At 35.8% G+C, this 25,955-nt stretch overlaps 1 protein-coding gene across 2 annotated transcripts in view; it reads left to right on the plus strand.

Annotated features, from left to right (window-relative positions):
- The window catches only part of PDE10A (phosphodiesterase 10A), a 190,527-nt gene that overhangs the window by 121,593 nt on the left and 42,979 nt on the right, over positions 1–25,955 (plus strand). For both annotated transcript variants that reach the window (XM_014951028.1, XM_014951029.1), the window contains exons 4-8: positions 3,735–3,855; positions 5,802–5,851; positions 20,257–20,397; positions 22,764–22,919; positions 25,673–25,723. In XM_014951028.1, coding sequence (XP_014806514.1) covers positions 3,735–3,855; positions 5,802–5,851; positions 20,257–20,397; positions 22,764–22,919; positions 25,673–25,723 — 519 coding nt within the window. The remainder of the gene's footprint in view (positions 1–3,734; positions 3,856–5,801; positions 5,852–20,256; positions 20,398–22,763; positions 22,920–25,672; positions 25,724–25,955) is intronic.

The following is a 25,955-nucleotide window of genomic DNA, read 5'->3' on the forward strand; positions in this document are numbered from 1 at the left end:
GCCCTCCTAGCCCTCTCTGGATGTGGCCACTTTCCCCTGCGTTTTGTGGCTTTCATGGTTTGTTTTTTGTTTTTGTTTTCCTCATCCAACAAAGTTCCGCATCCCCAAAGTATGTTTGGCCATCTCTCTCCACTTTGCATGGAGTTTGAGCTGTTTGTTTATTCTAACTCCTCCTAACCTGTGGTAATGTTATATGCTGTGAGGTCTGTAAAAGGTCGTGTTTCTGTTGCAGAAGCTCTTGTTGCTGTGGAGAAAGAACTTTGTGGTAAGGAGGAAGTATTACATCGGAACTTGCTCTTCTCATTGTTATTCAGATGACATTTTAAGAAGTTACAAAGAAAACAGATCAACTTCTGGATTATGTTGGCACTTACTGACCCTGTGCTGTATTAATGAAGGCTTTTTGTTGCAGCAGAAGGGCTTTTTCTCATCTGCAGGAGCATAAAATGCCCCTGGCACAGCTACCCTATAAGCATGAAAATTAATCTTTTCAGTTTGTCATACATAAAATTTACTTTAGATATTAAATTGTGTCCTTGAATATTTTTTTCTTTGTATCTTAATTGTTCAGAATGAGTGCTTAAAATTCATCTCACTGATATTTCAGTATCTCCTTTCATGGAATAAAATGCTTGTGATTCTTAGTCTCTTTGTTTAGATCTAAGTCACAGGACTATTGTTAAATCAACTGTCATAGGTTGCTGACTTCTTTAGCACCACAATATTCTAAAGACAAATAACTGTATAAAATATTTTTATATAAATCCTGCAAAAATACCCTTTCATGTTTACAAATTTGAATATGAATATTTAGAACAGGATTTCCCTTCTTAATTGTTAATTCTTTTTCATAGCATCATAATATAAGCAGCTACTAGAAGTATGATGCCAGTGGTATAATAGTGCTAAACCAGTTTTTAGTCCACTTGAATTATTTTAATGTAATGCCACTAAAATTCAGAATTTTAGAGTAAATATGCCAAAATTACTTGTAGGCACTGAATCTTAAATAGAAGGAAAGCAGCAATGGGAAGAATGAAGTAAAAAGAGTTGAGTACGTTTTACACTAAATATGCACAGGTCTGTCTTAGCAACCGCGTTGGAAAGTGCTTGTACCAAGGTTTGCTGATGACTTATTCAGTGTTTAAATACATGGTTTCATAAAGAATATTGTGGCTTTTCAACCAAACATAATTGTGGTTATCCAATCTAAAATGCCCAGAACCAAATAAATAAACCTCTTTCATTCCACTGTAATAAAAATAAAACCATTTTACAGCATGACGGAGTAATTCTTTGCTGCTGATTGATCTAAGTTATAGAATTACTTAATTGTGAATCTGGACAAATTTTATTCATCTGGCCAGTTGTGGATCCACAGATTGTCAGTAATAGAAATCTGCTGTATTACAACTGCACGTATTATGCATCTAACATCTTTTTAGTGACACGTATGCATGCAGTGATTTGCCCTGCTTACAAAACGTTTGCAAGCATGTGTTGCAGAGGTGAGGATAAAGGGCACATAGCTTATTATGTAATTACTATGCAGGCAGAACTGCTGCTTGATTATGGGGAAAGTTATTATTCTGCCATGGCTGTTATACCAGTGGGCTCATTTTGATGATGTGTTCTCATAGTGTATTAGCTTTAACATTTGAAGATTTGGTTTAAATCCTGACTGTGCATCACAGGTGAAGAGACATGTATTCATTTCCAAGTTCTGGCTTTTTTCCACATACAGGCTTTATGTGTGTGTGCTGGATTAGCTTTTGTTGCTTTAGGATATGTAGCTACACATACTTTTACAGATATGGGTTAATACATTAATATAGACTCTCATTCATCATTTTCCTGTTATATGGCTACTTACAGCTATATCGTAAGCATAAAAATTCTACTTTCATGAAACTATGTTATTGTTTTTTCCCTTTGACGAATCATATGGTAGTAAATGTGGGACACAACAGAGGACAGTCAATGGAAGCTTGCCAGCTGCCATACGGTGCTAATAATGGTAATGGCATGCTGCATTGTAAACTCCTGACTTACAGCAGTTGATGCATGTATGCACTGTGACCTTACAGCGCTGTCAAAATTTATAATTGTCACATCAATTTATAGGAAGAATTATTAAGTGTTAAGTTTCTTATACATTGAGAACATTTTGGACACCCTAGGTCTTAAGTGTTCTAATATGTCCATCTGAAACAATAGATTAAGAGAAAACCTTGTGTTAAGAAGGGGTCATGGCAAAGATTGTATGTTCTCGGGAGCTGTTTTAAGGTCAAGATTAAGGTCTGATAAATTTAAAGGAATTGGCTATTGATATTATCCAGGAAGTACTTGGGGGTTTTGTTGGTGGAGTTTGTTGGGGGTTTTTTTGAGATGAAAAAGCCAAATGTATCCTAAATATATAGCTGTATGCTCTTTATTCATGACATAGTGTGTTGTACGTAGAAATGCATTAAAGTAATAGTGGGAATAAAAATTATATCGTGGAATATATTAATGATGCTTAATCCATCAGTGAGTGTCACATGTACAGCTTTACTCAAAGTTACAGACAGAGAAGATCTACAGAGATATGGACCAGAGTTACGTATGTACACATAAATGTGGGAATGGTGAGCAGACTGTGGTACTCTAAACTTTTTTGTTATTTTCCATAGTACTGTTTACATTAGTCTGATCTCTATTACATTTGGCTCTAAAGTATGAATGAGCAGGATAATAAGTCTTAGTCTTTCAAGCAACATTAATTCATCTAAATATCACCAGCTTCATTTTTAGTTTAAGCAACATAATTTACTGCATCACTGAGTTCCATAAGTAATTGACTATATTATTTTCTTCAGTTACCACATTACCAGTTTTGGGCAGGGAAATGAATCTTTGCTTACTGCCAAGTATTGCTTTCTGTGAAGTCATTGTTCGTGATGCTGTCATGCTACACACGCACACTTGCTGCCAGTTTTATCAGCCCTTTAGGACTTGGTTTCAGGACTTGGAAGCTGGATAAGCCAAACGCAGCTGGGCCCCTGAAGAGAGGCTGCCTCTCCTTTCCTATGAGATGGTAGCCATGTCATGCTCTTTCATCTTACCAGCACCCTATTGCTCCCATCTAAATATCCTAACTTATTTGTAATCTCTTTCTGGTTTTGTCTGCTATCTTCAGATGAAACAAATGCCTATTAGGCCACAGTGACTAGCATGATTTTGACTCATGCGATTTCTATCCTTCAGTCTATTGGTGTTAATATCTGCTGTATTTGAAAGGCTGGGTTCCTTGAGCTACTGCATCAAAGCTCTGGTGCTTGGCACGGTTCTGTTGTTTGGTTCATGAATTTGAGGTGGAAGATGCTGGCAAAGGCAGTTGTTTGCTTTCTTTTTGTGGTGGAGTAGGAGCTTATAGGGAGGGAGTTGAATATTACTTACCTTATAATTGTTGCATCTCAGCTTCTTCTTGAGACATTATCATGTGACCTTGGCCAAGTTTAGGCGATTACTATCTCAGTGGTGTACTCAGTACACCTTCAATGTCTAATGGAGCATAGAGAGGAGTGCTGCACTTCTTTGTTGGCAGTGACCCAGTTCTTCAGGCAGCTGGATTAGGACAGTCGCGATGGACTTGGTATTGAAATCTCTATTATTTTTAATGAATGTATGTGTTTAAAGCCTGCAAAGTAAATCCGAGTTATTCTGAAATTTTCTTCTTGTCTTTGCTTCCGTAGTACCAGGATACGAATATGCAAGGTGTAGTGTACGAATTGAACAGCTACATAGAACAGCGCCTGGATACAGGAGGAGATAACCAACTACTTCTGTATGAACTGAGTAGCATCATTAAAATAGGTAAGAAAGAGAATCGGATGTCTCTGATCTGTTACTTAGTATCAGTGCACAGCACTTCTCTTATGTGGTTTAATTAATAAAGACAGATATTGAGCTATAATAGTGTTTTCTTTGGATATTATCTCAGTATGAACTTTGCCTTCTGTCTCTCAATGAATCCCTGACTGCACTTAAGTGAATTTCAACTTTGGAGAGAGTTGTGTATCCAATTGCAAAATTAGAGTTCCCTGTTAAGTGAACCTAGGAATAGACTATTCTGGTTATGATAGTGTTGCAATGTCAATATTGAAAGTAAAAAAAAAAAAAATGAAATAATAAATCTATCAGTGATATCACTGCATACTTGGACTCCTTTTGAAACAAACCAAGAAGTAACTGAAAGAGGGCGTATCTTTTGTGTGATCTCAAAGTACATTCAGTTGTTTAACTGTTTTTTTTTCTATCTGATGTACTTTTTGTGGTAACAAAATACTATACAAGATCAGAAGTTAAAAAATAAGACAAAAAAATTCCCAATAATAATATAAGTGTAATTCAGATTCTTTTAGCCAGAGTGGATGCACTCAGACTTCAATAGGAAGTACCAGTAGCTTTGTTCAGTATAGCTTTCATTCAACTCTTTAGAAAGGTTTTACCCATCCTGCTACTTTGTCATTTTGTAATGATGAGTAATGGTTCTGGTTTATATACATGACGTTTTAAAAGGACCACTTCTGTTTACTGATTTTGCTTAAGTGGTTATTTGAATATTGATGTCAAGCTCACAGCAATTCAGACTGGATTTTGTTAATACACAGCAAGTGAGAAGCTATAGGAGACAGTGTCTGCTTATCTTTTACAATTTTTTCTTTTGTAAAGCAGATAAGATCTTTTTTATATATGTATTTCCTTTACAGGGCTCATTTGCCTTGTAACTCAATGTGCTTACATACTACAGCTGAAAGTTTTAAAATCTGAATGCAAATTAGAGTGTTCTGAACTCTCACTGCTGTTACACAGTTGGCAATAAACAAATAACTACACAGTGGGATTTTTTTTTTCCTTTTGTCAAAGAAATGCAGAAAGACAATTGATTTCATCACACATGAGTATAATCACTCCCCTGAAATGTACTGAATGGATTCTTGTCTTCATTCATAAAGCCTGGGTGTCAGATATGTATATTTACTGGTTAGAATGTTTATTAACTGTTGAAAAGACAGACAGACGTACACATGAAGTACCAAAGTCTGTTGTGTAAAGCGGGGTCAAAAAACATTGACTGCTGTACCCTCTTCTGATTTTGAGAGTGTTCATTTTAGCAATAAGTTATGATGGTTGGTTTCCTTAAACTCAGAAGTTTAAGATCACTGGACTTTACCCTATTTCATACAACAGTCTGAATCTGGCAGAAATCTGACAACTGCAAACTTTGTAGTGTATGTTGGTGTTTTTAATATGGAGCAGGTGCAGAAACTAGAAACAGTTTGTTTTTAAACATGTTTTTATGGCAATATTTACAACGTTTTATTTTCCCATAATTTTATATCTTAAGGTAAGAACAAATACAGCTTACCATCTATGAATGGTTGTTAGTTTACTTATGAGAACTATAATATTATCTGGCTGATTATATTGTAAATATGTTTTCTGATGTTACTTCTATACTGTCTATGAATTAATTTGAATTTACAAACATTAGGCATTGGAATAAGATGTATAAAGAGGTTGTTTCTAATTATCTTTTAGAATGTAGTAAATGACAATGGGGAAAACAAGAATTATTTTGTACCTCTAACTTTGTAGAGTCTGGGAAGTTTCAAGGGACACAGCAATAGACCTTCACCTTTAGAATTTTATATGTTTGTCCTAAGCGGAATTGAATCTGTGGGTTCACCTCAGAGATCTTGTGTAAGTTCGATTTCCTGCTGTGAGTACAATTATTTTTTTTATTATTGCTTTGGCAGCTACAAAAGCTGATGGATTTGCACTATATTTCCTGGGAGAATGCAATAATGTAAGTATGCTGGATTAAGATGCTGCTTTTCTGCACAGTTGCAAGTGCATTTTCCAATTTGACAATGATAGTTTGATTTTATTTTGCACATCATTAGCAGGAAATGTTACCCGATTGCTGAATATTAGCTTTATGTTATCTTTATTTCTGTAAAACAGAAGTTTATTGAACATAGTGGTAATGAAAAAATGTTTCCTGCATTTAGATCCTCGGCCTTTTAATTTTATTTTTTTTTAAAGATTTGGCAGTAGTGCTGTTTTTTCTCTGATATTAGCAACTTAACTTGCGATTCAGCCTCATTGTTAATTGTCTTTAACAAACAGAAATTGTAAGTTGGCTTTACTCTCTGCATAGCATATTCTTTTCATTTAGTTATCTCTCTGTTTTTTTGGTTTTTTTTAATGTTATCAGGTCTTGTGTTAACTGCCAGCTGCAACATGACAGTGAGAGAATGTAAATTTCAGCTGTAGATTTTAACTAGCATAAAATACATTGTACATTTTAAATGTATAACTGAACTTGGTTAATAATTCGAGTAAGAGTGAGACTAATATTTAAATATATTTAAATGTTATTTGGCCTTTAGAATGCATTAGGGTTTTTTTTATCCAGATTAATTTGTGCAGTTACTGTTCTGCAAGATTTTGTAGTTACTTCAAATGGCTACAGAGAAAGAAATGCAGTTCATATTTCAGTCAATTGCATCAACTCAGTCAAAATCTTTCAGAAGTTTTATGTCTGTCATTGGTTCAAGAAACAAATTAAACTCTTCTTACTGAAAAACGACTACAGAGGAAAATATTTTTCTCATTGTTTTTGTTTCCTTACTCTACACAGCCAGTTTTAATAGTTTATTTTTGTATAGTCCGTTAGCCAATTTCCTTTGCTTTTTGTGAAATAATTGAATTCAGAAAAAGAGAACGAATGACATTTTTGAAATAATGGAAAGAGGATTGAAGATGTACAAACCTGCAGGTGACTTGAGACTTGTGTGTGATTTTTTTATTTTTTTTATTTTTTTTTACTTATTAAAAAAAAGATAGTGTCTAATTTGAAGGATGTGGAAGAACACCCATACAGAAATTTCTGAAAAGATATGGGAATGGGGTTTCCATTATTTTTTTTCATTTAATTATTATTTCATATAATAAAGGTAACCCGTGTTATTATTCAGAAATTGGATCTGCTCTGAATGAGTTCTGTAAGTATGCAAATAGCATATATTTTTCATAACCCTTTCACTAAGGAGTGTAATTTAAGTAACATGTTGTTCATCCTTTGTGAATGCAATCTTTGGTTCTAATTAGTAGGTGACAGCGACCATTGTCGCTGCAAACAGTCACTGAAGAGCTTTCTCCTGCTGCCAAAGGCAGAACTTGCAGGAAGTGCAGCCATCCGTTTTGAATGCCCAGCGCTGGCCAGCTTCAGTGGCTGTAACTGCTCGCCAGCTGAGCATTTCATCTCTAAATGCTTTGTAAAAGATTACGTTAAAATTAACTGTACAGCTTGAGACCTAGAGAATTCTTACTATGGTGAGGATTTCCCTATTAGATTAGAGAGGCAATATGGGGTTCTTCCCAGTCTTCTGATATCTTGAGGGCCTGGGCACTTTATGACCTTCAGCTTTTTTTTTTTTTTGGCTTTTTTTTTTTTTTTAATAGTCTATTTAGCAGTTGAATCTATTTGCTTCCCAGTATAACTCCTTCCTGAAAAAAAGTTCCAACCACTAAAAACACACATTGATTTTATTAACCACTGCTATGTAACTGCATCTCCGAAAATGGAATGTTCTTCATGTAGTTATTAAAGGGTCTGATCCCAAGTCCTTTGAAGTTAGTGTGAGATTTTCCATTCACATTAGTGGGCTTTGGGCCAGACTCATGATAGGAGTCTTGTAACTAAATGGTAATGCATTAGCTTACTTTTTGTAAGAAATTGCCATTGAAAATTAATTTGGGTGTCTTTGTCTCTTCAATATTTAATTTAAAGGATGTGTCCAAGTGAGATTAGCCATTGTCCAGCAGATACTGGCAATGTATTTTTATTTATTTTTAAAATGAGAACAAAAAGATTCTGCATAGCGTAAAGGGCAGAAAGGAATGAATTCTTTAAGCTGAATTTTCAAAAATGATACAGAACTGTAGCATTAGCCTGGACAGAGTAGTTGCTGAGCACCTTATGGCCACATGTGGAAGAATGGTTTCTATTTTTTGGTGATTTAATTTTTTTGTGCTTGGCTTGTGACTTAGTTTGCTGAATTTGTGTAACTTTTTTTTTTCTTTTTTTTCAATTTTAGCATTTGGCTTTTTGTTTGTTAGCTTGAGAAATATGCATAAATCTGCTAGCATTTATCCAGTCAGCAGCCTTGTGTTTCAGAACTAGACCTGATTATTTCCACCATGCTTTCAAAGAAGTAATTTGTGCCTGAATGCAGCTTTTCTGGAATGTGTGTATATATGTCTTTTTGAGAATTAGGTACTGGGAGAGGGTTGTGGTGGAGTCCTGTTAATAAATAGGTAGCTACTTTCTCCCAAATTGTTTTGTAATGTTTAGTGATGTGTATTCTGACTATATTGTATGAGGGACCCTAAGATCAAAACGGAAGCAAAAGCATTAACTCTACTTCATTTCAGCTCCTGCTGTAAATATGTATAGGTACACTTCTGTCTGTTTAAAGAAATCCAAATTTGAGAATCTTGACATGTTAATCTCAGCTAAGAAACATTAGCAATATGAGATTTCCATAACTACCTTTAGCATAGATTAAATAGTGAGTTTCTAATTAGGATAGAAGATAACTTCCTTTTACAGAAATTCTAGATATTTACAAAATGAAAACCACCAAATGATGACTGCATACTATGTGCTTTTATTTTTTAATATTGAGAGAATTCCCATATCGTTGCAACTTTTTTTTTTCCCCATGGGTTCCTAAGAATTCATTCTAAATCTTTCTTTGATGCAGTTTTTAATACAGACAGCACTTCCCTTACATAAAAACCTATATTAGAACTGAAAGCAAACTTGCTTAATGTAAAGAAAAGCCATAGATTAGCTGGTCGTCTTCTTTTTGCAAAACATGGATAACACACTGGCCTTTAAAGAGGACCTTGTTTTAGAAAAAATTCCTTTGGAGTTTAAAAGTACAAATGTGAGTTTGATAAAATACCTGCCCATATAAAAAGTTTCTTTATGGCCTTATTTTGTTTCTCTCTTTTGAAGTATACAATATCTTGACTTACATTAGAGTTGGATAACAACATAAGAACAAAGTAGCTTCTGACTGACAGGTCCGGTTGAATGTCTTCAGGATCTTTACTTGAGTGAATTTGCTTGAAATGGAAGATGCTGCACCATTTGCAGGTTACAGGGAATTTCTTTATGCAAGTATTACTCAGAATTGGTGCCAGAATGAGTGTGACCAGTTCAGTTATTTCAGGGACCTTCTGATTGTTCAAATTGCTTGCGAGTGCCAGCACTCGTCACCCTCCCTGCTAAGGATGTTCTCATAGTATCGTTCTGCTTTTCAAATCATTGCCCCCAAGCAGGTAAGTATCACTCACATGCCCAATTCCTTCCTTCCCCATAAAGTTTCCCTGTGCATCAGAATGTGGTTTTGCAGATGCTATGCATATGATAGAATGAGTTGCAAGATACTCAAGTACTAGAAAAAATACTGCTTCCTCATCAGGGTCAAGTGACCTGAACAGACCTGTGCCCATACTGCCTCTGGTTCTTGAACTTCCTCCAGATCTAAGAATACATCTTTCTTCATGGGTTAGTGGTATTATGCAAATAAAATTATTTATTCTTAAGGTACATAATGGCCATTTTGCAAATACTATATATAGGAGACCAGAAACACTAGCAAATCAAACAGTGATGTCTCACAGCTCTCCAGCCAAGGACTTGACTTTATTTCAGTTTTCTGTTTTATTCCTTATGAGGATGAATATGCAGTTCATAATTCTCGTGTCATGACCTTAATTGAATATCATCTTCAAACATGACTTAAAGAATTTACTGAAATTCTCGTATGGGATGGTCTGTGTGTGTAAATCAGTGTGCCTAAGTACCATGCTAGCTGGACATGGATTTAAGCCCATCAACTGACATCTTTACAAGGCAGTATTTCTGAAATACTTACCTAAATTAAAGAGCTTCTAATGTATTATTATATTATGTGATTCTTCAGATGCTTCTTGTTTATAGTCCTTATTTGTGTGAGTAATTCACCTCATGATTACATTGTGATTCCTACATAAAGATGTATGACTTCAAATTTCATAGACATCACATAAAGTAGCTTTTACTAAGTCTTTTGAGTGTTACTTCATTCTTCCAGAAACTGCAAATTGCGTTGACAAACAGATCATCATTGGTTCAGATAGAAGTTTCCAATAGCTTTATTGTAAGAAAATATTTATGTGAGGCTACAAATATGTGCACATACTCTGTGCTTCAGGGTGTATCTTGTTAAGCTGGTCTACAGTTTCTGATCATGCAGCAATCCTTGCAGCTTGATGTACAGTGCCACCTAGTGAATTTGTGGGATGGGTGATCTGAATTACTAAGAACCAAGATAAAAGTATATACTACTTGCAAACTGTCTCAGGTTTTTGTGCCAGGCAAAGGTACGTTGTTTTGAGCATATAGACATCTCTGAAATTTCAGTCTTTTAAACATGTTTCTAGGTGAAACCTTTCTAGCTGCAAGTCAATTCAGAAAATTTTGGTCTCTATTCTTGAATCAATTCTAACTTCATGCACTCTTTTTTTATAGAGAGAGAGAGGAAGAAATCTGTTGCTTACCTATTTGCCAGTGAATAGTGATACTTCACAGAGAGTGAAAGCTGTTGATGAGTTATAGTGTCAGAGTTTAACTTTGAGTTAACAAATTATCAAACTGAAAGATATTAGATAAATAACTGTAAGGATATATTTTAGTGAAATTTGGATCCTGTTTCATTTCATATTCATGTAAGTGGACTTGTGGAATGTGCTCATGTTGAATATACTATAGATAGAATGCAGAACTGGTTAGAAAACTAGACAGAGACTAGTTGTTTGTGGTTCACTGTTGGAATCAGGGAGTATTTTTAATAAATCCTCAAGGATTTATCCTGGATCTAGTTTTGCTGAGGATATTTGTTAATGCATGCGTGAAGGAAGAACATTGGCTTATTAAATTTGCATATTATGTGAAATTGGGAAGGACTACAGATGTGTTTGTAGGCATGGATTAGAATTCAAAATGATCTTGTGAAAATGGTTTGAAGAAACTGGACAATGATTCAGTGAGGACACTGAGCTCTTCATAGATTGTCTCTCTCTGTGTAGGGCAGTTGATGACTTTGAGAAAAATTCTGGGCTTTGCAGTGAGTTTGAAGGTAAAAATGAGTCAGCAATATTATTGCTGTAAGAAAAAAAAAAGACACTGTTGTATGTAGAGAAGCAGAAATATAGCCTTTGTGTAAAGTAATTTTCCCATCCCTCTGTCCACTGCTAAGGTCTCAGGTGGAATAATATGTCTGGTTTAAGCACATCACTTTTAAGAAAAAATTGGAGGAGCTGAAGTGAGTCCAGGAGAGAGCAGGGAAAATAGTCAGAAAACAAAAGAACTGGTATTGTTTAGTCTAAACAACAGAAAGTTTAGGGGTGAAGGTAGGCCTGGATAAGGCAGAGAGGAAGGGAGTCATCTCTTCTCCATACCTATGGTGTGTAGGGCAAGAACTAGTGGGCTTGAATTGGCATTAGGAAAACTGCCCTGGTTGTGGCTGTAATGATGAAATAGTGTGTTGCTTGTGAAAGCTCAGGGACCCTCATCCCTGGAGGTGTTTGAGAACTGTCTGGATTAATATCTTTCAGAAAAATGCTTAGCTGCCAATGCCTTAAAATGGAAGGGATGGGAGAGAGGTATGTCAACTTAATTTTCTGTGTCAATGAACTGTTGTAACTCCTGCGGTGTTTTTCAGTTGTGTAAATCAATGGGAAACCTTCCAGGAATGAAGTGCAGTTAGAAATTGAAACCATTCAGAAGGATGAAAACATTAAAAAAACCCAACCCAACCCAGAACTACTAGTTGTTGTACAGCATGTAAGTGCATCGTCTCATTTCACAAATATCCAACATTTGTACATACTATGTAGTTTAAAAATGCAAATCTCTTACGAAGTACACTGTCAGTTATCAAGAAGGAAATTAGAAGTTTGTTATAAACAATAGAGATAGTTGCTGCTTTGTTGGTTTGGGTTTTTTTTTTTACTACTTTTATCCCTGTGTGCTTCAGGTAGTTAGGACTGTTGTGCTTGTGTTTAAACCCAGGACATAGCTCTTTAAGATTTTAGCATGGTAGTATAGGGCTACTTCTTCAGCCAGTTTACAAATTCAAGGGTTTTGCCTGTGGATACTTTCCATATTAGTTGTGTGTTTGGTTTTCTTGGTCATTATTGCTTGTTGTGATGAGTTCTATTCCTGAAAAAAGCCCTGGCCTTCGGGCACAGCCTTTGTGCCTGTCTGCAAATAATTTTATCATTAGGCTGTGTGGTCTTACATATAGGTTGTTAACCCCTTTACCAAGAGTAAAACTCTAGTACTGTTTCTGAACAGAAAAGAGTGTCAGCAGCAAAAACCATTAAGCTCACTTAATATCAACTTGCTTAATTCCTATTCCTCTTCAATGTTTTTTCTTTTCCCAAACATCAAGTTGTAGAGCAATGCTTTAGTATTAAGCCTTTAATTTAATGTCAGTTGAATATTAAATGATTTTCCATTAAGAATTTTTAAGGCCAGCTTTATCAGCAAAATTCACTGAGGAAGAAACTAGATCAGGATCCGGTCACCCTTACCACCAAAACAGGTTTTTAATGGAGGGTTTGTCACGTGAACTTTAAGCCTCATTCTAATTATTAAACCTGATTCTTATCCAGACCTCTTGTCTGCAAAGAAATTTTAGAAAAATTGGTTTATGATCGGTATTTGCTTAGTTATAAGAAGTATTAAAAAAAAAAAGAAGAAGAAACAGCTGAGCAGTTTGTGAAATGGCAAGCAATATATGTTTTCAGTTAAAAAACAACCCTGGCAAACTTTATGTAGTTAGTTGAATGGTTTCTAGCCTTTGTGGGTTGGGATTTGGTGTTGTGCCAGATTCCCATGGGCTACACACCAGCAGCCACAAAATAGCATCAGTTACACCTGTAGTTGACCTGTTCATCAGAAGAGCTGAAGAGTGAAAGCACCTGAAAACTGTAGGTACCTTCTTATCACTGTAAGAATATCTGTCAGGAGGTGCTGATGGTACTGTGTTATGAGACTGAGCGCCTGCTTCTCATCTTTTCTTTTACTGGGGTTTTAATCTGCTTCCTCTGTCAAGCATTACATTTTCACTAGGAAAAAACAGCTGTGGGGCCAAGTTATGACAGCATGACAAGATGAAAATCAGTAATTCTTCATGTGCATACTCTTAGCTGTTATGAATGAACAGTAATGAGGTTTTTTTCAGCCAGAGTGAAGAGGTTCAAGATAAATTACTTCATAATTGCAACAGACTGTGTGCATGGTACCAAGCAAAGAGCACCAAAAGCCAAGGTTTTATGGCTTATTGGATATCTACTAGTTTCACTATGTATCTGAAAGCCAAGTTTGCTGTGTTTCGCTGTGAATTTAGAATGCTGTCATGTTGATACCCTTCAAGAACTGATTACAGTGTATATCATTCTGCATTCCTGTAGACTGGAAGACTTGTTAGTATATTAGCATTTTAAAAAGACAATAAAAGTTACAATGTGTTGCCTATACCTAAAGTCCCTATGAAATATGAAAGGGTGAATTTTGTTACATTTGTCTGTATTTGCCAGCGGTTGAACTTTTGTTGTGGTTGTCATTTGTTTTGGAATTTCTGTTTTGTTTCAGTTTGTCGTTTTTAACCACCTCTTGTTTTCTGTGGCCAAAATTGGGCCTTAAGTAGATTCCAAGCCACACTGTAACATCAGTCAAAATTAAAAGGAATTTTTTTTGTTTGAGACTTTATAAAAGGGAATTAAGAAATTAAACTAGTGGGGAAGGAATCATTTTGAAGATTTTGGACCCAGCTGGAACAATCTGTCGTGTCACAGAAGGCAGGAAAGGAAGCATCTCGTGTGCTCTAAGCTTCCAACAACGTATAGAAAGTTTCTGGTGTCAGACTTCAGTGTTCCTCTACCTAACTATTTTTAAAGAAAGAAGTCCATCACCATATGGACATTGCTGGAAAAAGATTGGTAATAGGGTAGTTGTGTTTGATGGAGATAAAGAGATGATGTCTATGTCTGGTAGGAGAGGAAACTCATTAATACAAGGAATTGCAGGATCTCTTGGGCTGCTGGTTGCCAGAATGAATGAACCTAGAAGTTTCTAGAGAATTCACTCTCCAAGCCAACATTTGTTCTTTTGGTAATTTATGAAACCCAGAGTTACTCTCCCATCTTGGTTGCCTTCTTCCTCATCGGCAGTAGAGATATGTAATGCTCTGTCTACAGTAGATATCTTTTATTACTTGAGATTTCCCAGGAGAGAGAAAGTGACATTACAATGTCAGTAAAGAGCTATTCATGTTTATCTGTTTCTGGTACTGACAATTCTTACTGCAAGGGGTTGTAGCAACAAAAGATACTGTGAGCAGTGCGCAGGCATCTTGCTGTTTCCTCAACTTTCTTCTTTTACAGCATTGTGAGTTATCAGTATTGTATTTGGAAAATTATGGGACTTTATATTCTCATGTTTCCTTTTTTATTAACTATATATTGTTCAAGTTGTGATTGAAAATTCACTGATTCCTTATTTTGATTATTAATCACAGTTCAGTGTCATTACCAGAAATCCAAATTATTAGTCTGTTTTTCATAGAATCATAGAATGGTTCGAGTTGGAAGGGACCTTAAAGATCATCAAGTTCCAATCCCCCTGCTCTGGGCAGGGGCATCCTCAACTTCTCTGGGCAACCTGTTCCAGTGCCTCACCACTCTCACAGTAAAGAATTTCTTTCTAGTAGCTAATCTAAATCTCCCCTCTTTCAATTTAAAACCATCACCCCTCATCCTATCACTGCACTCCCCTATAAAGAGTCCCTCCCTATCTGTCCTGTAAGCCCCCTTCAGGTACTGGAAGGCCATTATAAGGTCTCCCTGGAGCCTTCTCTTCTCCAGGCTGAACAACCCCAACTCTCTCAGCCTCTCCTCATAGGGGAGGTGCTCCAGCCCTCTGATCATTTTGATGGCCCTCCTCTGGACCTGTTCCAATAGGTCCATGTCCTTCCTGTGTTGAGGACTCCATAAACAAATATAAGTAACTTGAAAGGGCCAAATCTGTCCATTTCTTCATCTACTTGTGAAGCTGTATACAATATATCTGATGTCTGCATGGGAACACTAGTAATTACCCTTTGAGCTGGTGAAAGATGATTTGAATTTGCATTTGCAAATTAAAAGAATGCTGGAGTGATTCATGGTTAGAAGAGAGTAGGTAAGCCCCAAATTTTATTATTGCTACAGTACATTTTATTTTACATGTATTTTCTTAAGCAAAAGGAAAAACAGGAAATGTGAGCTGGATAGGTGAAAACCTGTTGGTTTTGGACAGTGGTAATTAAAGAGATTCCATTAAAGCTGTGTCTGTGGGATGCCTCAGAGATTATGTCAGTAACATGCTGAAGTAGACCACAGCACTGCTTTTTTGTTCTGACTGCATTTTGTTTGGCTGACCTTGCCATTGATGGCTTCTCAGATTCAAAAGCTTTGTTAACAAAACCTCAACAAACCTTGAGAAAATTCCACATCCTTAATTGGCAATAAATTTTTAAGTTCATTCAGATTTAAAATGATCATATATGGAATGTATCAGGAGTCAGGAAACTTAATTAGGTGAATATCTAAAGTCAACATAGAATGGGTAAAGGCTTATGGACTAATTGCAGTTTATATGTGATTATGAGAAATTTTGCCTTTCTTTTTAATAGTGTTGCATGGTCAGGATAAGGTTATCAGTTGTTCCATGGCCTTGGAGATCATGGGGTGTTTTTTGAGGTCTAGTTGAAGGTCTGTCCTTGTGCAGTCATACTTCTCTACCTGTACAGAGGAGGAGAGAGAGTGGCAAATTTAGAATCTACAGGGTAGTTTGAAGAGTTTTTTGATCACTGAGCCCTTAGCATTGGGCAGAATGGAATTGCTTCTGCAAAAGTCTTTTTATCAATGGAATTAGAATAATGTCTGTGAGTTTTGTCCAATAAAGGGATTGCTATTCACAGCAGTACTTCATGGTGGTAGCAACAGGGGGATTTACCAGCCAAAGTGATACACAAAAACACAGGAAAGACTGTGCTGGCAAAAGCAACCATTACCAGCAACACTTCAATGTGTCCACAAAGTTTTTTGGCTGTTGAAGATCCAATGAAGGTCTTTTCTGGAGAAAAAACCGTACATGTGGAAGAAGAAAGTTTTTTGTTTTCTGGTGAAAGTGGCCATTCAGTTTTGTCTTTTTTTTTTTTTTTTTTTTTTTTTTTTTTCTTCTGAGAAGCTGTTTCTGAGAAGAGAAGGATTTGTGCGTTGTTTTATATTTAGTTATGGGCATGACTCAGGAGACCAGTGTGGAAAAGCACATTTTATACACGTAATTTAAATAACACAGTTGCTTTGCTGAGCGTCACACACTGCTATCTTGGCACGAAGAACCAAATATGTCTTAAGAAAAAGTAAGAAGAATGGTGTGAATAAAAGTGTTAATCTTTGGAGAGATCAACTTTAGTCTCCGGTGTCCTGTTAATTTAATTTGACTCATTCCACTACTTAGACTACATAATTCAGACTTTAAACATTGCATTTCGTCTCCTACATTTTGCAATACTCTGCAATATGAACCACCTTTTCAGTATTGAATACATTATAGTGTTACTGTTCCTACTATAAAAGTACTTTTTAAATAGTAAAACTTTTTCCTATAAACATATAGTGTAGCAGGTCAAACATTCGTGAAGATAAGTATCTCAGTATTTTTATACCCTTTATATCCTAAACTGTTTACTAGCTTCTTTGATTAAAAAAAAAAATATTTTATATCAGACCCCTGATTTAAATAAATAATGAACTGTGGTTTCTTCAGTTTTGTTAGAATAATGTACTTTTCTCAGATCATGGGGTGCTTTTCTTGGGTTAGTTATGTAAAATGTTCTTTTTTATTTTATTTAAGTGCATGTGAAAACATGAAACTAAAGCATATGATGGCAAGGAACTATGAAACTATGTTTTAATTTAAGAATTAGATGTATCTTTATTAGATTATAAGAAAGTAAGAATACGTGGAGTTTTTTTATCCTGGTAAACTGAGCATTCTTGTTCTGGCAGATTTAATGTACTAATTTAATGGTTTTTGTTGTTTGGGTTTTGTGTGTGAGTATTTGTTGCTTTTTTTTTTTTTTTTTTGAACCACATTCTTGTAGTTCATACGGAAAATAAACATTTTGACTTTTCCAGAGTCTTTCACTGCTAAAGGCAACTGTTTAAAGAAGCTGTGAGTGTAAATGGATTTGAAGAATAAGGTTGAGGTTTGGGATCAGAAAAAACAGAAAATTTCAAGTTTTCATGCACTTGTACCATAAAACAAGACATCAAAATGGAGTAAATACTGTGTATTTTCAGTAGAGGTACCCTCTGGAAGAAGTATTTTTCCTTCTAACTGCGTGAGAGCAGTTAGTTATATAAAATTAGTTATATAAAATAAATATGCTGAAATGACTAGTCAGGGCTAAAATACTATGTGGCCGCTCTCTTTTCTCTTTTAAGGTAGTTTACTTCTAATCTGTATCACAATATTAGCAAATGAATAACTGGATGGGAAACTCTCTTCCTTGTCTTGCTGAGCTTTTCGAGACTTTCTGCTTAAGAACAAGGCAAATACTCAATTACTGGTTTTGTCAGAATCTTGAGTGTTTTTCTTTTGAACTCACTGTATGCCTTAGCTTTTGGACTGCTGTTCCTCTTGGATAGACGTCACTCTTGTTTTGGCAGTGAATTCCATACCTTTCTTTGACCATTTTTTTTCCCCCTCAGCATAAAGTCAAACTTTTTCCTTCCAAAATGCTGTCAAACCATACCACTAAAGTATCTTCATCACTGCAGGAATACCTACATATAGTGCAGTTTATTGCATCTCCTTAGTCTCTGAACATTTAAGTGTGTTCTTTTTGGAATTGTTCAGTGTGTATTATGATGTGCCTCACATATTTGCAGAATAAAGAAATGATAGTTCTGAGAGAATACATCTCATATCATCACTTCATTTTCTACAGCTGACAGTAGATGCTGAATTTTCACATGCAGATTGTACCTTTAATATTCCATGCTATAAAACAGCCCCTGCTTAGTAATTTACCTGATCTCATCAGCCCTAAACTGGTAACTATTGATCACTGAAGTCCATCTCCTTTCTTTCACCCCTGAGTTTTCTTTGTCTTGTGATCCATTCGGCTTGCTTTAGCTCTAAGACATAGCGCAAGGCATTCTATAGGGTATGTGGTGAGCTGTAAAGTTTGTACTCAAGTGGTAATTGGAGCATCAGCTAAAATAACCATACAAATACAAAATTTTTGTCATAGTTTCTATAAGATGGGGATGGTGTCACCACCCAACTTACGGTGGAGGTGTAATAAGAGATAGTCAGAGATTGTGAGGTACTCAGATGCTAGAGTGATACTGACCTCACAGGTCTAGCAGAGTGAAATAAGAGAAATTAATTGATTTCATAGTGCCTGATTTAATGTAATTTCTTTAATGAATCATGCCCATAGATATTTTTTTTTCTAGATTTTCTGTTGGATTTTCTCCTGTAAGGAATAAGCATACTATTTAAATAATATCATATTATTTAAATAATAGCAACTGTAGTGCGAAGCTCCCTGCTTACTGCTAAGCCTAAACTGAAATCTTATTTGAACAGACTAAAAAAAGTTCTTTCTTCAATCTTTCAAGATAAGTCTGCATTCTGAACTACTGGAATCTGAAGTGCCTGTGCACCTGCTTTTGTCTACTATTACAGAAAACTTTTAGAATTATAAAAGTAGGAGACAGATTAGATGTAATTAATATTAATTATCATGACCATTGATGGCTGAGAATTCTGGACGATTGACCCTTGTAACATCTTTAGTGAAAGCAAAGTCTGATAGTAAAATTAATCAATACAAAGGAGTGGTACAACAAGTGGCCATTCTTACCAGAAATGTTACTAATACATTGTGTAGTGGCACTACCATCTATCTATGGTATTATATGTGTAAATTTAAAAACGAAGAAATATTCCTAGCAAGGGTCATTGCTTAAAATGTTTCATCTTATTTCATATGCTTTAAGTTGATAATTTAAAATAATATAGTAATTAGCAGTAGAGTTACTTACTACAGGAACTCTCTATAATATACTATTGGTCTTACAAATTTATCAGTGAAATAAATTGGATCATTGATTATAGTAAATAAGAAAACACAATTTGCCAGTAGAAGGTGGGTGTCTGAGGTGGTGCTTTAGTTGTGTTAATATTAAGAATGCATAAGGTGTGGATGGCTCAAGAGTTTACACATTAAGCTGAAGTCTTGGAAATACAGATTTGATCCCTGCTGTTCTAACTCTAGGTGTAACCTCTGCCATGTCATATATTCTTCATGTGCCTAAATTCCCTTTGTGTTTAAAGAGTAATAGCTGTGCTATGCTGAATAGGGTGTGACAGTGACAAATGCTCTAAAATTTTGAGTCTCAGATTCCATAGCATTAGGAGACACATTGATGGAAGTAATGAGATGAAGGTAGAAAAATGAAACAGAAGTTGAAACTTTTTGCTTGTGAAATGAACCAATCCTGCTGACTGCATTGTAGACAGGGTGGGTTTTTTGTGGTTTTGGGAATTTAAAATCTGGTGGCACTAACAGACTGCTTCTGTTCAGGTTGTCTGAGGGGAAAAATAAAGGAAAATTTTAAAGGGACTGTGATAAGGCTGTTGTTTTTCAGTACTCTGCTTCCACAAAGTTTATCTTTCACCCAAAAAGGAATTAAATTTTAGATTTGAAGAGTGCTTGGCATATAGAAAGGTTTGCAGGTTCGATCTCTTTATATGTGTGTTAAATTCTCTTTTTGTGAAATAATATTTGCTATCTCATTTATTCTGGTAGTGTTGACTTATTTAATATTTTTGTTACATGATAATTGTCAGTTGTTTCGGGATGAGTTTCATGATTTTAAAACAGTTAAGTGGAGTTTTATCATTGTCAGAAGTAGAAAAGCTAATTTATTCATTCCTTTGCACTACACAGGTAGCTCAGTAACTCTGTAAACAACCACACTTTCTAATTGTATTCTTTTTTTTTCTTTTTTTTTCCTTCTAACTAGAGTCTGTGTGTATTTACACCACCAGGAGCTAAAGAAGGACAACCACGGCTTATTCCTGCAGGCCCCATTGCACATGGCACTACAGTATCTGCTTATGTAGCCAGATCCAGAAAAACATTGCTAGTAGAAGATATTCTGGGGGTAAAAAGCTTTCTCTTTTTAATGAGATGATTACAACATGTTCTTAGAGTGAATATTTTGATGCTGAAATGTTTATTGAGCTGAATGTATAATGATAGAGTTTATATCTGTCTTGCTACTAAGGAAATATGTTAGCAAGTTTGGATTAGCTTGATGGAATAATTTCAGAATATCCCATTTATTTTTAAGTGTAAATTTAGGAGATTTTTTGTCTTTTAACCTTTGTTGTTGTTGTTGTCAGATAAGTGAAGTGATTGTACTACAGTCACTTGGAGAGGAAAAAACCCTATCAATCAAAACTCCTGTCTTCCTGGTCTTGAAATACTTAGTGTGCAAATCCCAAACACGACAACTTCCACACAGTCAATTGGAGTTTGTTTTAAGTATAAATACATGGCTAATACTGAGAAGAATGTCAGTCAGAATTCTGGTTATTAAACAGGATTTTGATCTCTGCTTACACTAATGTAAAGCTAGAATGCTTATAACATCAGTAAACCTACATCAAAGGCACACTAATGTAAACGATATCAAAATACAGGCCTTTGTCTGTAAAAAGATTCAGAAAATCCTAAAGTGATATTCTGATAATTCTTGGCACTCTGCATGTCTGTCCTTTTTAATTTTTTTAAAAACTACATTCTCTAGTCATGTCTATGCGATTGTATCAAGCTGGTATTTAACCTGTACTTCATGTGAGAACACTTTATGATCAGCTGGTTACGAGAACACCAAGAAAGTTTAAATTTTCCTTTCAATGTTTTCTATTCTTCTGAACTCTGTCCAGAATAACAATCTTTAGATGCTGTGGCCAAAATGGGACATTACTGTTATAAAAACAGTATGACCTTTATTGGGCAAACCCAGTCTATAAACAAAATACTAAATGCCTAATGTGAGTAGATTTAAATAGAACCACAAAAACAAAAGGCAGAAGCCGCTTTCACTGTAGTAACAGTCAGTACTTTCTATACAACCAGGACTAGAAATATGTTTATACGTTGTTAGATTTTTTTTCAGAGATATAGGGCTTAAATTGCTGGTAATTTCCAAGTAAGATCACAATATCCATGTATATGAGGGTTGCATGTTTTGATTTTACATCCATAATAATATCAGAGGGAGATAGTGGGGAGGAGTTTTGAACTTTTTTGTTGGTTTACAGTATCAGTGGATTATTGACTGAACAGGGAGATTCATTTTGGTGACATGGTTTGCTTTCCGGGGATTTTTGTAGCATCTCAACAGTGAAAGGAAGCACTTGCAGATCAACTTGCCAGCCCTTTTTTGGGGAGGACAGAAATAAAAAGTGAAAGCAGGAGGCTCATGTTGCAAAGTGCTTCCCACGCTCTTTTTTGTCTGTCATTTGTTCCTAACCCTTCAGAGTGATTGTCATCTTAGTAATTAAAGTAGAGATTACTTGCTGTTTTCTTTGAGAAAGGAGAGATTTTGATGAGCCTTGAAGCTGTGTCTGTCTTGCCTCACCACAGCCTGCAGGGAACTTCTGGTAGGAATCGAGACTAAAGGACTGAAGGATTGATGTGTGATAGCTGTGGGTCTCACTTCACACAGGCTAGTTACTGCCTTACTAGCCATAACTTCCAGGTGGTTTCATAGGTCTTTGTGAGTTTTGATACATGGAGAATTGAAGCTATAAAGCCTTGGACATTCCCTATGTAGATTAGAAGTTAAGAATTTGGGTCTTTTATAGCAGCTGTTAGATTATTTTAATATTTTTTCCTATAATTTTTGCACCGGCTTATTCGGTATGCATAAGCAAGAGAAGGAGAAGGATTCTGACATATTATACATAATTTTTTGAGAATATATTTTCCTCCTCAGGAGTCGGTTGAGGATTATAACTCTGAATAGCCTTAAAGCCTTGTGTTTCGATTTTTGTTCTCTTGCAAGCAGTACTGTCTGCTTGGTAACACTGAAGTCTGAGCAGTCCACTTCATAACAAATGCTTTGGTTTTTTTTTTTAGGGGGGAATGGGGTGGTGGGCTAGTGTTGTTTGTTTGGATTTTTACTTAATCTAGACTGGCATTAGTAATGAACTGATGGGTTTGCTACCTGTGAGATTAGACAAAATGTATTATAAAAGCATACCCAAAGCTAAAAATAACAACAAATTATGACTCTGCATCAATAAAGTTATATGGAAATTAATGCTGAGACTTTTTAATTGCATTTTTAGTAGATGTCTTAACACTATGTGTAAATTATGCTGAGAGATATGAGTTTTAGTGAATTTTATAATTTTCCTGTAAAATTAATGAGCCAGAAGAGGGAGAAAAATGTCAGTATCTCTTTCATGTTAATGTTACAATATTTACGTTTTATCAGATTATGTTTACATTTTCTAGGATGAGCGATTTCCCAAAGGTACTGGATTCGAATCAGGGACTCGTATCCAATCTGTTCTGTGTTTGCCAATTGTCACTGCAATTGGTGATCTGATTGGTATCCTGGAGCTTTACCGTCACTTGGGCAAAGAAGCTTTCCATCTTAGTCACCAGGAGGTGAGTTCACACCCAGCCTTTGCCCACTTCCCCACAGCGGTCAGCCCTTCAGCCCACGCAGACTTTTTTCTCTCACTCTCCTCGTGTTTTTTCTACCTTTTTTGTACTTGATTTTTGTTCTTATCAAATGTTACTTATCGAAAAAAATAGTGATTTGTATTTTCAGTCACAGGAGGTAAAATTTACATATACAAGTACAGGGACATCTCAAGAATTTTACCTTGTGTTCTTTCGTGGAAAAACAGATTCAAGATTTCTTTATCAATAGAGAATTTAAGAATTTAATGCAATTTAATGTAATTAAAGAATTTAATGTAGAGCAGGCGAATGAAATATAAGTGTGAATCAAATGTCAAGAAATGAAATCACTCTATGTAAAAGAGACATTGCTGAATTATCCTGATTCTCAATTTTAACTTTCCAGTAAAACTTTATTTTGCAGTATGGAAAGATTTTTATTTAGTCGACTGTTTTGGTGTGGCTTCTCAGTGAATTAGCCCTATTTTAAAACATAATGTTGCAACATTGTAGCAATGGCATAGTAAGTCTCAATGCTGGCTCTCATAGGAGAGGAAAGTGATTTTATTTCAAAACAAAAATGGAGCAGAAGAGACCTCATGTATTTTCATTCACATTCTTACATCCACACGCTGTCAGGCACCAAGGTGTGTATGTCCAGGTGGTATTTCCAAAAGCTGTACACAGAGATGTGCACATCCAGGTAGTCTTTTCAGGATGCCTTGCAATGACATGGAGGACAAGGGATGCCAGCTCGAGTCCTTATGTCTACTGGTTCTTTTCCTAGGTTGAAGACGTGCTGTAGTTTTGGGTCAGCCTTTTTTTTCAGCCTTTAGGGGATGACATCTTTTGTCTCTATAGCCTGTCTCATCTCTGTGAGTCATCAAGATTTACTCACTGTCCTTTGTCTCCTGACCTAGATGTTCTTAGAAACTGTGTGTATATGTGCTGGTACCTGGATGACTTGCTAATCTAGGTGCCATTCGTAAAGCTCTCTTCTACTTTTTTTTTCCCCTTCTGATGCTTCTCCATCCAGATATTCCCATTCATAACCATCTTCCCATTTCCATGACTGTTCTCTACACTGCATGGTTTACTGTATTTTTTTAAGGCCTGTGTACTTATGTTGTCCATACATGTCCATTTTTCAATCCAAAATTATGAGTTGTTAGCCAAGTGCAAACAAATTCGACAATGGAGCAGTTGTCTCAAAGGCTAGCACTGTATTAAAGGTGTTAGAAGTGTATCTTAGCTCTCATGTCTGGGTGAGGATCCTTGTTATGTCCCATCTACACATTAAGATGGCTCTCACATTCATTTTTCTCTGTACCCTTCCCCAGGGAAGAGAACATGAACACAGAGGTTAGGACAAAATGGGGTGAGTTCTAGCCAGGACTGTTGTCTCGATAGTGGTACAAGGTGCACCATGGAGCAGTTTAGGTGTACTGAACAGGAATTATTCTTGTGAAAAGAACAGAAAATTTAAAAAAAAGAGAGATATTAAAACTAGCCCTCCTGAGGGAGGAAAAAACCAGCAATATTTATTAATTGTATATTCTGTCTATCAGTAACCTAAGTAGCCCAGCATACCTGTGATGCTCATAGATGTCTAATAGTCAGGCAGTCCATGCTGCTTCAGCCTCAGTGTCGCACCTGGTATTTTTTTCCACCAATAAGTAGAGGTCATGGTAGAGGGCTGGATTAGTATGGTGGTGCCAGTGTCCCTGCTCACAGAACAAAGAACAGGCATTCATACAAAGCCAGGCTTCATTAATTCTGCTGCTTACACACAATGTATTTATTTTTTAAAATTATCCAATTACATTAATGAATCTACAGTTCAGATAGGGCTCAGACGTGCATTGTTCTGTGCAAATATGAATCTTTTATCTTCTATGAAATACCTTCTATAACTGAAGTTCACGAATGTTCTACTTGGAAAAGACTGGCTGCTAAATAAGAGTATTTTATTAGTAAATTGAAAATATTTTAAGGTCACTTTCTGAGTGTTCTAAAGCATTCTTTTCATTTTCAGTTTTCAGAAAGCCTTTGGATACCATCGGCAGTTTTTATAAAATGTGTACAATGTGTTCTGTTTTTAAAAAAATAAAATAAAAAAGAGTATCTTAGGAGGGTATGCAGCAGCAGACCTCTTGTACTTCTGTCCTCTGTGTTCCTATAAAGCTTCTGTGTTTCAAGGCCAGGAGATTATGTATGGTAGCACATTTTAGTTAACTGCAGTTTACGTGACATTTGTTTGAAATGTTGCCTGGAAACTGTCATACACTAGTCTTGAGCTGAGGGATCAGGTCTGGTTCTTCTGCCACCAAAATGGTAGTGAAAGGAACAGTGCCTGTTTACAGCTGGAAATAGCTGTGGCTGAAGAGATACAGCCCCAGAAAGATATTATGGGATATTTTATTTCTATGGCTTATGGGATATTTGTTTTGATGTTGTATTTCTGGGCTGATGGGTTCCCAACGCTGCTTCTGAAGAGCATTAGTAAGTATATTTTGGATACAAAAAATAAGGATTTTTTCTCTTGTTACTGAATGTACCTTACAAAAATTGAAACACTTGCAAGCATACTGAGATGTTCACAAAATAATTGTCTTCCCACAAATTGGTACTATGTAAAACACCTCAGACAACTTACTTAGCAGCTAGATAGAGAAAACGAGTGCATAACCAATGTGCAGGTTTCTTCAGAGTTACTTTCTTGTCTTTTGTTTCAGGTTGCAACAGCAAATCTTGCATGGGCTTCAGTAGCAATACATCAAGTACAAGTAAGTGTGGCTATTTTTTCATTTTTTCATCGTGTGACCCCTCTGCCAGGACTTGATTAATAGGAGCACACATTATGATCAAGTTTAAGTGAAGTTCACTACTAAAACTGTGATTTAAGCCCCTTTCCTGAACTTGGGAAAAATATGCTAATATTTTTGGTGTTCATGGAGCTAGTTTTCCTCTCTTGCAACTGTGGATCAAAGAACTTAACAATCAGTATATTTACTAAAG

The sequence above is a fragment of the Calidris pugnax genome, unplaced genomic scaffold (assembly GCF_001431845.1).
Source record: "Calidris pugnax isolate Ruff unplaced genomic scaffold, ASM143184v1 scaffold24, whole genome shotgun sequence".
Taxonomy (NCBI): Eukaryota; Metazoa; Chordata; class Aves; order Charadriiformes; family Scolopacidae; genus Calidris; species Calidris pugnax.